At 41.8% G+C, this 17,617-nt stretch overlaps 2 protein-coding genes across 3 annotated transcripts; both read left to right on the top strand.

The window, feature by feature from the left end:
• The first annotated feature begins 3,992 nt into the window (after positions 1–3,992).
• On the top strand, positions 3,993–7,876 carry C11H2orf15 (chromosome 11 C2orf15 homolog). The gene has a single exon (XM_061431641.1). The coding sequence runs from the start codon at positions 7,374–7,376 to the stop codon at positions 7,647–7,649; it is 276 nt and encodes a 91-aa protein (XP_061287625.1). The 5' UTR covers positions 3,993–7,373; the 3' UTR covers positions 7,650–7,876.
• A 5,756-nt stretch (positions 7,877–13,632) lies between these two features.
• On the top strand, positions 13,633–16,584 carry LIPT1 (lipoyltransferase 1). 2 transcript variants are annotated; one of them, XM_061431642.1, is made up of 2 exons: positions 13,633–13,776; positions 15,388–16,584. In XM_061431642.1, exon 2 carries the CDS (start codon positions 15,389–15,391, stop codon positions 16,508–16,510), a length of 1,122 nt encoding a protein of 373 aa, XP_061287626.1. In that variant the 5' UTR covers positions 13,633–13,776; position 15,388; the 3' UTR covers positions 16,511–16,584. The 2 variants fall into 2 exon arrangements, with proteins under 2 accessions (XP_061287626.1, XP_061287627.1); XM_061431643.1 differs by lacking the exon at positions 13,633–13,776 and adding an exon at positions 13,801–13,914.
• The last annotated feature ends 1,033 nt before the right edge of the window (positions 16,585–17,617 follow it).

A 17,617-nucleotide genomic window follows, 5' to 3' on the forward strand; every position in this document is an offset into this window, starting at 1 on the left:
CCCGCCTATGGCTGTCTTCTCTTAGCTCTGGGATACTTGCTGCTTTACTGCCACTTTTGTGTGCTATTTTCCCAGGGATCGGTCGCCATTCTGGACGGATTAGTGAATTCGTTACTCCGCAGAGTTGCTTTGGGGCGCTGGGAGGGTGATGCGCTCTCCATCCTCGGTCAGGGGCCTCTGTGCGGGGAGCCTTCCTTTGGTGAGGTTCTGCTGCTGCAGCCCCGCAAGAGAGAGCCGGCCTTTTGGGGTGAGCGCCCGCAGCCTGCACAGTCTGGGGAGCCCTGACCGCCCTGTACCATCCAGTCTGAGTTGAATCTGGGAATGACAGGGAGAGAAAAATGACAGTGCAGATTCCTGACCTGTATATCTTCTCCACAAGCCAGGCCGTCTCCAAGTCCCCCCCAAAAAGTGATCACGGTTAACAAACAAACAAAAACTGAAAGGGTAGAGTATCTCACTTGATATTTAATATTGTATCGATTCTTTTCCTATCTAATACAGTTTAAACTTGTCTTCTATTAGGAGCCTTCAATCTTGGAACACTCCTTTAACTTAACCAAGTATAACATTATTTTTGGCCATCCGGCTATGTTAATGTTGACCAATTATTAGCTAAAAGTGAAGAAAGGAGCTTGTTAGTGAAAAAGAATGAAAAGTGCATTTTTCTGCCAGCTGGAAAAGAAAAGTTTAGCCTTTTTAGCATTTAATGTTTAATATCTTCGGCTGCAAAGAATATAATCAATCTGATTTCGGTGTTGACCATCTGATGATGTCCATGTGTAGAGTCTTCTCTTGTGTTGTTGGAAGAGGGTGTTTGCTATGACCAGTGCATTCTCTTGGCAAAACTCTATTAGCTTTTGCCCTGCTTCATTCCATATTCCAAGGCCAAATTTGCCTGTTACTCCAGGTGTTTCTTGACTTCCTACTTTTGCATTCCAGTCCCCTATAATGAGAAGGACATCTTTTTGGGGTGTTTTAAAAGGTCTTGTAGGTCTTCATAGAACCGTTCAACTTCAGCTTCTTCAGCGTTACTGGTTGGGGCATAGGCTTGGATTACCGTGATATTGAATGGTTTGCCTTGGAAACGAACAGAGATCATTCTGTCATTTTTGAGATTGCATCCAAGTACTGCATTTCAGACTCTTTTGTTGACCATGATGGCTACTCCATTTCTTCTAAGGGATTCCCGCCCACAATAATAGATATAATGGTCATCTGAGTTAAATTCACCCATTCCAGTCCATCTTAGTTCACTGATGTGTAGAATATCAACATTCACTCTTGCCATCTCCTGTTTGACCACTTTCAATTTGCCTTGATTCATGGACCTAACATTCCAGGTTCCTATGCAATATTGCTCTTTACAGCATCGGACCTTGCTTCTATCACCAGTCACATCCACCACTGGGTATTGTTTTTGCTTTGGCTCCATCCCTTCATTCTTTCTGGAATTATTTCTCCACTGATGTCCAGTAGTATATTGGGCACCTACCGACCTGGGGAGTTCCTCTTTCAGTATTCTATCATTTTGCCTTTTCATACTGTTCATGGGGTTCTCAAGGCAAGAATACTGAAGTGGTTTGCCATTCCCTTCTCCAGTGGGTCACATTCTGTCAGACCTCTCCACCATGACCGTCCATCTTGGGTGGCCCCACACGGCATGGCTTAGTTTCATTGAGTTAGACAAGGCTGTGGTCCATGTGATCAGTTTGCCTAGTTTTCTGTGATTATGGTTTCAGTGTGTCTGCCCTCTGATGCCCTCTCGCAACACCTACCGTCTTACTTGGGTTTCTCTTACCTTGGTCGTGGGTAGCTCTATACAGTCAGCAGAAACAAGACGGGAGCTGACTGTGGCTTAGATCATGAATTCCTTATTGCCAAATTTAGACTTAAATTGAAGAAAGTAGGGAAAGCCACTAGACATTCAGGTATGATCTAAATCAAATCCCTTATGATTATACAGTGGAAGTGAGAAATATATTTAAGGGAATAGATCTGCTAGACAGAGTGCCTGATGAATTATGGACAGAATTTCATGACATTGTACAGGAGACAGGGATCAAGACCATTCCCAAGAAAAAGAAATGCCAAAAAGCAAAATGGCTGTCTGAGGAGGCCTTACAAATAGCTGAGAAAAGAAGGGAAGTGAAAACCAAAGGAAAAAAGGAAAGATATAAACATCTGAATGCAGAGTTCCAAAGAAGAGCAAGGAGAGATAAGAAAGCCTTCTTGAGCGATCAATGCAAAGAAATAGAGGAAAACAACAGAATGGGAAAGACTAGAGATCTCTTCAAGAAAATTAGAGACCCCAAGGGAACATTTCAGGCAAAGATGGGCTCGATAAAGGACAGAAATTGTATGGATCTAACAGAAGCAGAAGATATTTAGAGGTGGCAAGAATACACAGAAGAACTGTACGAAAAAGATCTTCACAACCCAGATAATCACGATGGTGTGATCACTCACCTAGAGCCAGACGTCCTGGAAAGTGAAGTCAAGTGGGCCTTAGAAAGCATCACTACAAACAAAGTTAGTGGAGGTGATGGAATTCCAGTTGAGCTATTCCAAATCCTAAAAGATGATGCTGTGAAAGTGCTGCACTCAATATGCCAGCGAATTTGGAAAACTCAGCAGTGGCCACAGAACTGGAAAAGGTCAGTTTTCATTCCAACCCCAAAGAAAGGCAATGCCAAAGAATGCTCAAACTACCGCACAGTGGCGCTCATCTCGCAAGTAAAGTAATGCTCAAAATTCTCCAAGCCAGGCTTCAGCAATACGTCAACCGCGAACTTCCAGATGTTCAAGCTGGTTTTAGAAAAGGCAGAGGAACCAGAGATCAAATTGCCAACATCCGCTGGATCATGGAAAATGCAAGAGAGTTCCAGAAAAACATATACTTCTGCTTTATTGACTATGTCAAAGCCTCTGACTGTGTGGATCACAATAAACTGTGGAAAATTCTGAAAGAGATGGGAATACCAGACCACCTGACCTGCCTCTTGAGAAACCTATATGCAGGTCAGGAAGCAACAGCTAGAACTGGACATGGAACAACAGACTGGTTTCAAATAGGAAAAGGAGTACGTCAAGGCTGTATATTGTCACCCTGCTTATTTAACTTCTATGCAGAGTACATCATGAGAAACGCTGGGCTGGAAGAAGCACAAGCTGGAATCAAGATTGCCAGGAGAAATATCAATAACCTCAGATATGCAGATGACACCACCTTTATGCCAGAAAGTGAAGAGGAACTAAAAAGCCTCTTGATGAAAGTGAAAGTGGAGAGTGAAAAAGTTGGCTTAAAGCTCAACATTCAGAAAACTAAGATCATGGCATCTGGTCCCATCACTTCATGGCAAATATATGGGGAAACAATGGAAACAATGTCAGACTTTATCTTTTTGGGCTCCAAAATCACTGCAGATGGTGACTGCAGCCATGAAATTAAAAGACGCTTACTCCTTGGAAGGAAAGTTATGACCAACCTAGATAGCATATTCAAAAGCAGAGACATTACTTTGCCAACAAAGGTCCGTCTAGTCAAGGCTATGGTTTTTCCTGTGGACATGTATGGATGTGAGAGTTGGACTGTGAAGAAAGCTGAGTGCCAAAGAATTGATGCTTTTGAACTGTGGTGTTGGAGAAGACTCTTGAGAGTCCCTTGGACTGCAAGGAGATCCAACCAGTCCATTATAAAGGAGATCAGTCCTGGGGGTTCATTGGAAGGACTGATGCTAAAGCTGAAACTCCAATACTTTTGCCACCTCATGTGAAGAGTTGACTCATTGGAAAAGACTCTGATGCTGGGAGTGATTGGGGTCAGGAGGAGAAGGGGACAACAGAGGATGACAAGGCTGGATGGCATCACTGATTCAATGGACATGAGTTTGAGTAAACTCCGGGAGTTGGTGATGGACAGGGAGGCCTGGCCTGCTGTGATTCATGGGGTCGCAAAGAGTCAGACACGACTGAGCGACTGAACTCACTGAATGTTTAACATGTTCCGCTTTTCTTAAATAACCCAAGGGTTCTGAACTCTAATAGTGGCTTTATCTCCCTGTCTTTTCCACAGATGAAATAGATCAACTAGGTTTTTATAGCTGTTCTCTGATGATCTTGATATAGTATTCGCCTGTCCATTTCAAATGTAATATCATATTTGAAGAGACAAACTATTCTTGTTTTTGCCTAGTGAGTACTCATATTTTCCCCCACAGCGTATTATTGACAGACATAAATATCTTTTATGTTAGAACAAATCTCATAAAAGTGCATTTTAATATGTGCCATATGTTTTTCCCATCTCTGCTTTGATTTTTTATCAGTATTTGTGCCAGTACATTTTCTCATTTTGTTGCATTAAGATATCATAACTTTGTAACTATAGCTGGACACTAAAAAGTTAAATCATGTCCCAGTTGTTTTAGATAAAGGCAGAAGTCCCAGGAGATACATTTTCTGTGAAATATAATTGTACCTAACTGATACAATAAGTTACAAGAAGCATGAGCTCTCAAAGACCATCCTAAAATGTTATTTTAGGGAAAACAAAGTATTCTCATTTCATCTTAAGATGCTAAGGTTATTTTGAATAAAATGTTCTCATGATCTATCTAGCATTAATTGAAAAAAAAAATAGAGAAAAATGTAAAAACCTCAAAACTTTCTGATGATGTTGAAGGCTTGCGGGGTGAAGGTGATTATTATCATAGGAGATAGGAAAGTACCTCCTCCAGGGAAAAAATTACAAGAGTTTGAGTATTTACGTATGCCACCTTTGTTGATGTTCTTTTAGTCACTAAGTCGTGTCCTACTCTTTGCGTCCTATGGACTGTAGCCCGCCAGGCTCCTCTGTCTGGGTGTTTTCCCATGCAGGAATACTGGAGTGGGTTGCCATTTCCTCCTCCAGGGGATCTTCCCATCCCAGGGATCAAACCCATGTCTTCTGTAATAGCGGGTGGATTCTTTACTGCTGAGCCACCAGGGAAATCCCAATGGGATTGTTTCTACTAACCTATTTTTTTCCTCCTAGTTATGAGTCACATCCTTCTGCTTCTTTTCATGCCTGGTAAGTTCATGGGGTCACAAGGAGTCGGACACGACTTAGCGACCAAACAACAAGTTTTTATTGAGCTTTCCAGGTGGCTCAGAGTGAAGAATCTGTCTGCCAGTGCAAGAGATGCAGGAGACAAGGGTTACATCCCTGGGTCTGGAAGATCCCCTAAGGGCATGGCAACCCACTCCAGTATTTGTGCCTGGAGAATCCCATGGACAGAGGAGACTGGCCGGCTACAGTCCACCGTCCAAGAATCAGACACAACTTAGCAACTGAGCACACACAAATTTTTATTGGCTGCCAGATGTTGCAGATTTGACATTGTTGGTGCTGAAGATTTTGGTTTTCCTTTAAATATGTGTAGGTTTTATTCTGAAATGCAGTGAGTTTACTTGAAAACAATTTAATCCTTTAGAACTGCCCTGTTGAAAATAGTAACCACTAGCTTCATGTGGCCATTTGAATTTATGTTATTAAAATGAAATAAAATTTAAAATTTAGTCCCTCATTTGTGCTTTGTACATTTCAAATTCTAACATCTAGCTTTCGTTGGTGGGTCAGTAGAATTCTCACATGCCAACATCCACACGTGACTAGTGGCCAGTATACTAGACAATACATAAAGGATATTTCTATCATTGTAGAAAGTCCTATTGGAGACCTGCTTTAGAAGTTTGCTTTTAAGCTTTATTAGGTCCAAAGTGGTCTTTATTTAGGGCTAATTTGACTCCATTATTGAGGCAATACCTCAGTGGACGCCCCCTCCTTTTACAACCTTTTTAAGCTCTTTCTTCAATGTTGCATGGTCATCTCTCTTCATTGGACATTCATAATAAAAAGTACTGTATCTTTCTTGGAGGCTTTTTTCCTTTACTTTTTTGTATTATGGTAGAATACACATAACATAAAATGTAGCATCCTGGCCATTCTTAGGTGTATAGTTCAGTGTATTAAAAACATTTGTAATGCTGTGCTGTCATCACCACCACTCATCTCCAGAACTCTTTTCATCTTGTAAAATTGAAACTCTGTACCCCTTAAACAACTCCCCATGGCAACCACTATTCTACTTTCTGTTTTTTTGATTCGGTATCTAGATACCTCACATAAGTGGAGTCAAACAGCATTTGCCTTTTTGTGACTGAATTATTTCATCTAGAATAATGTGCTCAAGATTCATCATGCTTTAACATATTGCAGAATTTCTTCCTCCTTTTTTAATGCTGAGTAGCTTATCATATATATATGTGTGTGTGTGTGTGTATATATACACCATATCTTGCTTACCCATGATCTATCAATGGACACTTGAGTTGCTTCCACTTTTTAGCTATTTTGAATAATGCTGTGATAAACATGGGTGTACAAATATTTCTTAAAGGCCCAGAAGTTGGTGTGCCAGATCATATGGTAATTCTGTTTTTAATTTTTTGAGGAACTGTCAAACTTTTCCACAGCAGCTGTACCAATTGTACATTCCCACCATTAGTGCATAAAGATTGAAATTTCTCCACATCATCAACAACACTTGTTATTTTCTTTCTTTCTTTTTTTTTTTTAATAGTAACCTAATAGGTATAAGGCAGTATCTAACTGGTAACTGTGATTTGCATTTCCCTAATTATTAGTGATGGTGAACATCTTTTCATGTTATCATTGGCCATTTTGGCCATTCATCTATCTTCTCTGGAGAAATGTCTATTTTAGTCCTTTGCTCAGTTTTGAGTTGGGTTATTTTGTTGTTGCTGAGTTCTCTATATAGTCTGAGTTTCAGTCTTTTATCATATATATGATTTGCAAATATTTTCTCCCATTGATTTGCCCTTCTACTCTATTAAGTGTTTTATTAACGCACAAAATTTGTAAATTTTCATAAGATCCATTGTTTCAGCATCTTTAATTCTTTTTCAGCAGAGTGTTTGGCCTTCAATAATAATTTCTTTAATCCAATAATAATAAATTAAAGTTCTTTGTAACAAGAATGATAGGACTAAGTAGAGAAGTTCTGTAATTTTCTGCCAGGAGATAAAACAGAGCATCTGGTGAATTCCTTTAAAAAAACAAAAAGTCTCAGAGAACCTATAGAGCCTGCAAACCTCCCACAAAGAAAACGGAAACACTGAGGGAAGGAAGGAGATTTTACTGTGTATTTTTGGCATCCTCACCATGACATTCCATTACAACAAACATTGCCTGAAGTTAGTTGAAATTCCCATTCTATTCACTTGTTAACAGTTTTTCCCTCAAGCAATCATGGAAGAAACTTATCCACTGCTTTAAGAGGTACCAGCAATCTTATTTTTATTCAGCTGTCCCAATGGGGTTTTCCCCAAGTAAATCTGCTACTCAAGTTTCTGCTTTGCATATGGATTCAAAAGTGGGTGATCGCTTAATGCAAAGGACAGAGAAAAGCAAATTGGAGCCAGTGACTCAGTTATTTCAAAACACCAAGAAAATAAGATTAGAAGACACAGATCAAGAAGCCTTTACAAGGAGCAAAGACACTGGCACAGGATATCTTTCAGAGAAAGCCTTGGGTCCAGTGATATGTGTTAAAGAAAGTGATGGGATAGAAATGACAGACGTCGAATGAAGTTATTTTGTATGTTACTAAAGAAACCAAAAATGGCTTTTGACTAAGAGGGCCTGATGAATGAGAGACTTACCTTATTAGGAAAACCTAACAAAATGAAGGAAGATGATCGCTTATTTTTTACTGTTTATGAATCAATGTAGATTGCATCTTTTGATGATACATAAGGCTATGGTTTTTCCTGTGGTCCTGTATGGATGTGAGAGTTGGACTGAGAAGAAGGCTGAGCGCCGAAGAATTGATGCTTTTGAACTGTGGTGTTGGAGAAGACTCTTGAGAGTCCCTTAGACTGCAAGGGAATCCAAGCAGTCCATTTTGAAGGAGATCAGCCCTGGGATTTCTTTGGAAGGAATGATGCTAAAGCTGAAACTCCAGTACTTTGGCCACCTCATGCGAAGAATTGACTCATTGGAAAAGACTCTGATGCTGGGAGGGATTGGGGGCAAGAGGAGAAGGGGACAACAGAGGATGAGATGGCTGGATGGCATCACTGACTCGATGGACGTGAGTCTGAGTGAACTCCGGGAGTTGGTGATGGACAGGGAGGCTTGGCGTTCTGCGATTCATGGGGTCGCAAAGAGTCGGACACAACTGAGTGACTGAACTGAACTGAAGTGATTCAAAAAAAGTTGCTTTAGAAAGAAGAAACTTTCCAAAATTCAAATTCAAGATTTCTCTCATATTACACTCTATTCTTGTCAAAAATCAGAGGTTTTGTCTAAGGGTATTTAAATGTCACCAAAACATTTTAATTTTAGTGTATTTCTTAAACAAGTGATCAAAACCCAAAAAACAGTGTCCACTTTGACATCAGTATTTCCCATGATTTCTGGTGTATTGCTTTTATATGTTGGATTTCCAGCTGGAGATTTTGCTTTAGAGTACTTTATCTTCCTGCATTTTTGCATTTCTGTCCTGTCAAAAATCACTGGTAGCTAAAGAGGCATTTCACATTTCACATCATCCTTTCAAAACTTTTTTTTTTAACCCACACAGAATTCATTTCAGAGTTCACAAAACAGTTTTTCTAAATGTAATAATTTATCTTGCAGATATTACCATTTTATGCCACTAATATTTAATATAAGAAAACAGCCTAGTTGTTTAAAAAACTATATATATATGTTTATATATAAACATATATAGTATATAAATATATATACTATATATGTATATATGTATAATACTGCTGTTTCAAACTTTCGAGCATTGGAGAAGGCAATGGCAACCCACTCCAGCACTCTTGCTTGGAAAATCCCATGGACAGAGGAGCCTGGTAGGCTGCAGTCCATGGGGTCGCTAAGGGACATGGCTGAGGGACTTCACTTTCACTTTTCACTTTCATGCATTGAGAAGGAAATGGCAACCCACTCCAGTATTCTTGCCTGGAGAATCCCAGGGACGGGGGAGCCTGGTGGGCTGCCGTCTATGGGGTCACACAGAGTTGGCCACGACTGAAGTGACTTGGCAGCAGCAGCAGCTATTTCAAACTACTAGATGTTTCAGTAAGGATGACAAACATATATATATATGTTTATATATACTTCAGTCATGTCCGACTCTTAGCAGCCCCATGGACTGTAGCGCACCAGGCTCCTCCATCCATGGGATTTTCCAGGCAAGAGTACTGGAGTGGGGTGCCATTGCACTGAAACATCTAATAGTTTGAAACAGCAGTATTGTCCCAAATAATGTTAGCTGAAATTAAAAACCACTTGTGTCTGGACAGATAGTGACCTGTAAATATTTCTACTATGTATGTTTTGACATTTTCCTGTACTTTAATATTTAATGGTGATCTCTAATGTCCAGTTGAGTAATATCCTTAATATTGATAAAGGAAAAAGGCATACTCAAAAGGAAAAGTAATCTTTTAGGGGAAAAAATATTCTGTTAATCAGAGAAAAACTAAACAGATGTTTTTGTAGAGTTTAAAAACATTGAAAGGGATGTAAGCCAATAAGATGATGCTCTTTATCATTTATAGAAAATAATTCTTTGGGAGACAAAAAAAAATACACAGATCATTCATTTGGTCACCTAACCTGGCACTGTGCTTGGTGCTTGGGATAGAATTGGGAATAAAACAGCAACTGCCTTCTTTGGTGGCATTCCCTGGTGACTCAGATGGTATAGAATCCACCTGCCAATGCAGGAATTGCAGGTTCAATCCCTGGGTCATACACATCCCCTGGAGGAGGAAATGGCAACCTACTCCAGTATTCTTGCCTGGAGAATTCCATTGACAGAGGAGCCTGATGGGCTACAGTCCATACGGATGCAAAGAGTTGGACATGAATGAATGACTGAAACAATAATAACACCTTTGTAATGCTTACTGTCTACCAGTAGAACATCAGACTAATTATATAAGATACAAATTGTGATATGTCATGAAGAAAAAGTCAAACCGACAGGAGACATTACACACACTTGATATTTATTTTTTTAAACTTGATTTTTAACTGTGGGAGCTAGGAAAGATTCTCTGAAGAGGTGACATTTATGGTTTTTGCAAGGACACGACTGTCCAAGTGAGATAGATGATGGCCGAGGGGACAGAGTTTAGGTGAAGTTTGGCAGGAGATCATGATGGTCTGAAAGTGGGGGAAAGAAAGGGTTTCTAGTTTTAAAAAAAAATGGCTAGATGCATGAGGGTTCTCTAGGAGAAATAGTGAGCTGGGGAGCACGGGTTTTGGACATACCAGTTTCCAAGGCAGGCAGTTCTATGTGTATGGAATGAAAAATACCAATTTGAAAGCTGTATACAGAGTGGTGTCTAAAGTTATGGGAATTAATGAGGTTGCTTAGGGTGAATGTAGAGTGTGAGATAAAGCAACTACAACATTCAGAAGCTGGCCAGTGCTGAGGGAGCTCGCAGAGGGGATGGAAGAGTTGACAGGCTGGTGGAAAACCAAGACAGGATAATGTCAAGACTGCCCACCAATCTTTAAGGTGGGGGCAGTCAACTGAAAGGGTAAATGCAGACTGAAAGTTCACTGGATCTAGCAACATGAATTGAGAAGATCATGGGTTGAGAAGATCCCCTAGAGAAGGAAATGGTAACCTACTCCAGTATTCTTGCCTGGGAAATCTCAGGAACAGAGAAGCCTGGTGGGATAGTCTATAAGGTCCAAAGAGTTGGACATGACTTAGCAACTAAACTACAACAATATAAGCAAAGGGCAACACAATTGTGTGGCTATCTTTAATGATAACTAGGAAAACTTCCACTGGGACTAACTTTGCACAGAATCCATTCCCACCTGCATAATCCAAGAAAGACTTACTCAGAGTGACTTAAATCAAAGATCAGATCATATCAGATCAGTCGCTCAGTCGTGTCCGACTCTTTGCGACCCCGAGTCCCAGCATGCCAGGCCTCCCTGTCCATCACCAACTCCCGGAGTTCACCCAGACTCACGTCCACAGAGTCAGTGATACCATCCAGCCATCTCATCCTCTGTCGTCCCCTTCTCCTCTTGCCCCCAATCCCTCCCAGCATCAGAGTCTTTTCCAATGAGTCAACTCTTCGCATGAGGTGGCCAAAGTACTGGAGTTTCAGCTTTAGCATCATTCCTTCCAAAGAAATCCCAGGGCTGATCTCCTTCAGAACGGACTGGTTGGATCTCCTTGCAGTCCAAGGGACTCTCAAGAGTCTTCTCCAACACCACAGTTCAAAAGCATCAATTCTTCGGCGCTCAGCCTTTTTCACAGTCCACCTCTCACATCCATACATGACCACAGGAAAAACCATAGCCTTGACTAGACGAACCTTTGTTGGCAAAGCAATGTCTCTGCTTTTGAATATGCTATCTAGGTTGGTCATAACTTTCCTTCCAAGGAGTAAGCGTCCTTTAATTTCATGGCTGCAGTCACCATCTGCAGTGATTTTGGAGCCCAGAAAAATAAAGTCTGACACTGTTTCCACTGTTTCCCCATCTATTTCCCAAGAAGTGATGGGACCGGATGCCATGATCTTCGTTTTCTGAATGTTGAGCTTTAAGCCAACTTTTTCACTCTCTTCTTTCACTTTCATCAAGAGGCTTTTCAGTTCCTCTTCACTTTCTGCCATAAGGGTGGTGTCATCTGCATATCTGAGGTTATTGATATTTCTCCCGGCAATCTTGATTCCAGCTTGTGTTTCTTCCAGTCCAGTGTTTCTCATGATGTACTCTGCATATAAGTTAAATAAACAGGGTGACAATACACAGTCTTGACGAACTCCTTTTCCTATTTGGAACCAGTCTGTTGTTCCATGTCCAGTTCCAACTGTTGCTTCCCGACCTGCATACAAATTTCTCAAGAGGCAGGTCAGGTGGTCTGGTATTCCCATCTCTTTCAGAATTTTCCACAGTTTACTGTGATCCACACAGTCAAAGGCTTTGGCATAGTCAATAAAGCAGAAATAGATGTCTTTCTGGAACTCTCTTGCTTTTTCCATGATCCAGCGGATGTTGGCAATTTGATCTCTGGTTCCTCTGCCTTTTCTAAAACCAGCTTGAACATCTGGAAGTTCACGGTTCACATATTGCTGAAGCCTGGCTTGGAGAATTTTGAGCATTACTTTACTAGCATGTGAGATGAGTGCAATTGTGCGGTAGTTTGAGCATTCTTTGGCATTGCCTTTCTTAAATCAAAAGGGCAACATAAATGAGCAGCCATTGTGTCTTTATTGTAGCTTTAAATGGAACCCTGGTCGGGGTATCCGCACCACCTAACTGTGAACTCTGGATGATTCTCACTTCAAAATTCAAGTCTCGATGGTTTCTATTCGAAGGAGAGACTGATTTCTGTCCAAGACTGAAAAAGGACGACAAATTCTTTGGGGTCCTCTCATCAAGAGGAGGGGTCCATTACTCCACCTCTTAACTCTGGGTTGTCTCTGCTGGTGCTTTGGCCAACAGAGAATGTGGCCGACATGCTACATCGAAGGCTATGCCTGAATGGAAGTGCACCAGCAGCCAGCGAGCACCAGCTGCCGGGGATGTGACTAAGACGTGTGAATAAGGGTGTGGAGCCCTCGGCTCAGCCAACCAGTGCTGAATGCTCATTGAAGCCACCCAAGCAAGCCTTGCCCATATAAACGTTCAGTTCAGTTCAGTTGCTCAGTCGTATCCGAGTCTTTGCGACCCCATGAATTCGCAGCACATCAGGCTTCCCTGTCCACCACCAACTCCCGGAGTTTACTCAAACTCATGTCAATCGAGTCGGTGATGCCATCCAGCCATCTCATCCTCTGTCGTCCCCTTCTCCTGCCCCCAATCCCTCCCAGCATCAGAGTCTTTTCCAATGAGTCAACTCTTCGCATGATAGAAATAATAAATCGTTGCGTTAAGCCACTGGCGTTTGAGGCAGTTTAACGACTGATCTGATCTGATAGTTACCTAGAACTTTGCCTGCTAGGGGAATTTCCCATCTGGCTAAGCCCCACAAGGATGTTCTTGCCAACTGCATTGAGGGATACCCTGAGTGGGGACGTTCATGGCCCTCGGTGTGTTTGTTTTCCAGCTCTCTCCTTCCTACCTGTTACCATCTCTGTATTGGGAATACCAGCGTTTATTCCTTTAAATGCCATTTGTCTTTTAAAACGGATTTTAGTTTCGTCCCCTTCCAACTGGAGTTGCTTGCCTGCCCTTTGGACTATGAGACGCGCAAAGCTCAGCACAATGGATAAATGTTCAGTGAAGAGCATGCGACCCGACTACTCTGGGGACTACTCTGGGTACCTGGCGGGCCCCCTCCAGCCTGACTCGGCTCCGCGCCTACCTGCGCCCTGCTGACACCTCCTCCACCCCCCGGGCCGGCTCTGGGCTGTGTCGCGGGGAACCTCCATCTGGCCTGGGGCTCTAAGACTTTCGATACTACTATAATTACTGCTATTATTTGAAAGGGAGTGGCGTCCCTGTTTCCGATGGGGCTTGGCGCCAAGGAGGGGGCACCGCAGGACGCTGTCCCCGCAACCGGAAACCCTCAGCCACGCCCCTTCCGGCGCTTCCGGTGCTCCGCCTCACGATGGCCTGGGCGGCTGGCAGAGCGGCCGCATGCGCAGCTGGCTGGGCTTGGGGTAGCAAGCGTAACTCGCACACGGGCCTGCGAGCGGCGTGAGCGCGACCGGAAGCAGCAGGTGTGTGAAGCCGGAGGCGTGGCGGGTGCAGGCTGGCAGCGTGGGCCCCGGGCACTGGCAGCGGTCGGGCACCCCCGATCCCGGGGCGCTGCAGGCCCCGTGGTGTCAGCTTAGAGTTTGGGAGGACCTGGCTCCACGGTTAGGACCGGTTTATCCTCAACACGGGAGGGTCCCAAGTTAGGCATGTTGGGTTCCAGTCCTAGGCGCGCCCTTCGAGAGCCAAAAAGCCGAAATCAGACAGGCACACGGCCGTCCTGAGACTCTGGATAAGTTAAGTGCTAAGAGATGGGATCGTGTCAGCACAGCCACAGATTTCAGTGGAGCTGGAAGACTGGTAGTGGAACTCCATGGGGAGAGAGTCCCTAAGGCCCTCTTACCGTTAGAGGACTCTCTGTTTGCCTGGAATATGCTACTCCCATCAACGTGGTAAAAAGCATCAGATGTGGAGACTCAGTTTAGTTATCCCTTTCTCTGTTAAACCTCTCCTAATCTTTCTAGATAGAGTGTAAACTGGTTCCGCTTTCTGTAGTATCAAGGTATAGCAAGAGTGATGAAAATATGAAGACTCTACCATAGAAATTATTCCTCCAGGACGTAACTACAAAATAATTTGGCCTAGTTATGGATTTTACTACCCCAGTCCATCCCAGGCCTTTAACCTAGAAGAAAATTATGACCATTCTAAGAAATGGAATTAAATGGTTTCTTTACAATCATAGCTAGTCAGAATACTTCATTATTATAGCTAGTATTTTCACTCTTTTCATCAGCACTGCTAACAAATAATGTGTGAAGTGTTGAAACATAATAAAATTGTTCCTAACCTTTCTATATAACCTTGCTACTCTGACCTCTCCCCTGACCTCAGGAGGATCCATCCTAATTTAATATTGATCAAAATAAAACAGGCTGACAGTAAATCATGTATCTCACAGTCAAATAGAAATTACATTTCAAGTATTATAAGGACATAAATCTTTATACACTGATGTTCATTGTTGATAACACAGAAGGACTAGAAACAACCTAAACTTACAAACTAAGAGATTGGTTGAGGAAAAGGTGGTGTTATCTGACAATGAAATATTACACGTTAAGACTGATGTAAAAATTGGTTTAACATTGAATTAAATAAAGTTTGGTTACACTTCTGGTGGGGAAGTATATGTGGATTTACACATGCACAGAAAAAAATGGGTACACACCAACATGTTAGTTGTAATTACTTCCCAGTGGTGGTATTACGGGTTTTTTTTTTTCCTTGCCTGTCTGTATTTTCTCATTTTTCTCAATGAATGTGTATTACCTGTGAATTCAAAATAATTTTTTGGCTTTGAGGTATATTAATAATTATTTTCAGCTTTATTATTTGAATAATCTCTGCCCTTATTCCACTTCAGCTAAAACAATTTGAGGTTTGTATGATTTATTTCCTTTGAGTACTCTGTTGGAGAAGTTTTATTAAAGACTAATGGTAAAGCCAAAAGGCAAGAAAAGCAACCAGACTGGATACTTAGATAAGTTTGGATCAAATAACCAAGAAGTGATAGCTACAAAATAGAATTTAATTTTCTTTTTCTCGATCATTAATTTATCTTCCATTTTTGACAGCATGCTAATCCCATTTTCCATGAAGAATTGCTTCCAGTTACTTTGTAATCTCAAGGTCCCAGCAGCTGGCTTTAAAAACACAGTTAAAAGTGGACTCATTTTACAGTCAATTTCCAATGACGTTTACCACAATCTGGCTGTAGAAGACTGGATCCACGACCATATGAATTTAGAAGGCAAGCCAGTCCTTTTCTTGTGGAGGAATTCTCCCACTGTGGTAATTGGTCGGCATCAGAACCCTTGGCAGGAATGTAACCTGAATCTGATGAGAGAAGAAGGTGTGAAACTGGCTCGGAGGAGAAGTGGAGGAGGGACGGTCTACCATGATATGGGTAACATCAACTTGACTTTTTTTACAACCAAGAAAAAGTATGATAGGATGGAGAATCTAAAATTAGTTGTGAGAGCCTTGAAGGCTGTCCACCCACACCTGGACGTGCAGGCTACTAAAAGATTTGACCTTTTACTTGACGGACAGTTTAAAATCTCAGGAACAGCTTCCAAGATTGGCCGCAATGCAGCTTATCACCACTGCACTTTGCTATGTGGTACTGACGGGACCTTCTTATCATCTTTGCTGAAGAGCCCTTACCAAGGGATCAGGAGCAATGCCACTGCCAGCACACCTGCCTTAGTGAAAAACCTTATGGAAAAAGATCCCACTCTGACCTGTGAAGTAGTGATAAATGCTGTTGCCACAGAGTATGCTACTTCTCATCAAATCGATAATCACATTCACCTAATAAACCCAACAGATGAGACAGTGTTTCCTGGAATAAACAGCAAAGCCACAGAACTACAGACCTGGGAATGGATATATGGCAAAACTCCGAAGTTCAGTGTAGATACTTCCTTCACTGTGTTACATGAACTGTCACACGTGGAAATTAAAGTATTCATAGATGTCAAGAATGGGAGAATTGAAGTCTGTAATATTGAAGCACCTGATCATTGGTTGCCGCTGGAAATATGTGACCAGTTAAATTCAAGTCTTATTGGTAGTAAATTTTCCCCAGTTGAAACAACAGTGCTAACAAGTATATTACATAGAACATATCCAGGGGATGATGAGCTACACAGTAAATGGAATATTCTGTGTGAAAAAATTAAGGGAATAATGTGATTCCAAGTAAATTTCTTAACGTTGACAGTTTTGATGAGAAAATTAAAATGTTTACAGTGCATTTTTAAAAAAAACTTTATTCTTGGCTGTGAATGGGCTTTCTCTAGTTGCAATGCGTGGGCTTCTCATTGTTGCAGAGCTCAGGCTCTAGCCTCGAAGGCATCAGTAGTTGTGACTCGAAGGCTGTAAAGCACAGGCTCAGTAGTTACAGCACACAGGCCTAGTTACCCTGGGGCATGTAAAATCTTCCTGGACCAAGGATCAAACCTGTGTCCCCTGCATTGACAGGTGAACTCTTAACCAGTGGACACAGGGAAATCCCTGTCTGTCTTCATTGGTTTTAATACTGGGCTGGCTAAAGGGTTCATTCAGGATTTTCCATAAGATGTTAATGCAAAAACCGAAACAAACTTTTTGGCCAACCCTATACTTGACTGCATTTGTATTTCAGCTCTTTTCTTTTGTTACCATCTTGGGGTTGGATACCATATTGAACACTCTGACCTCACAGTTCTTTTTCTTACCACTAGGGAATATAACCCTGGCTTCTTGATACTATATACTATACTATATAGTATACTATACTATATACTATAAACTATAAATTTCTCCCTTTTAATTACATTTCCCTATCCTTTCATTCTTTCCCACTAAATCAAGCTTACTGCACTTTTCTAAGCCAATAACTTTTCTCCAGTCTCTTGCTTCATCTCCATTTCTTACCAGCATTCTCACATTTCTCTTGACCTATCATAACTACTCTTTTTTTCAACAATTGATTTTCCATTCATATAACTAGACGGTGGGCGATGCTAGAAGAAAATTCACATAATCATGCAGATTAGTGTCTTCTCAGGCGGCGCTAGTGGTAAGGAATCCGCCTACAATGCAGGAGATGAAAGAGACATCAGTTTGACCCCTGGGTGGAGACCATCCCCTGGAGTAGGAAATGGCAACCTGCTCCAGTATTCTTGTTTGGAAAATTCCATGGACAGAGGAGCTTAGCAGGCTACAGTCCGTGGGGTTGCAAAGAGTTGGACACAACTGAGCTCACACACGTGCATGCTCACACAGAGATTCGCCCAATTTCATATTTTTAGTTTTTCA

This window comes from Bos javanicus, chromosome 11, assembly GCF_032452875.1.
Source record: "Bos javanicus breed banteng chromosome 11, ARS-OSU_banteng_1.0, whole genome shotgun sequence".
NCBI lineage: Eukaryota > Metazoa > Chordata > Mammalia > Artiodactyla > Bovidae > Bos > Bos javanicus.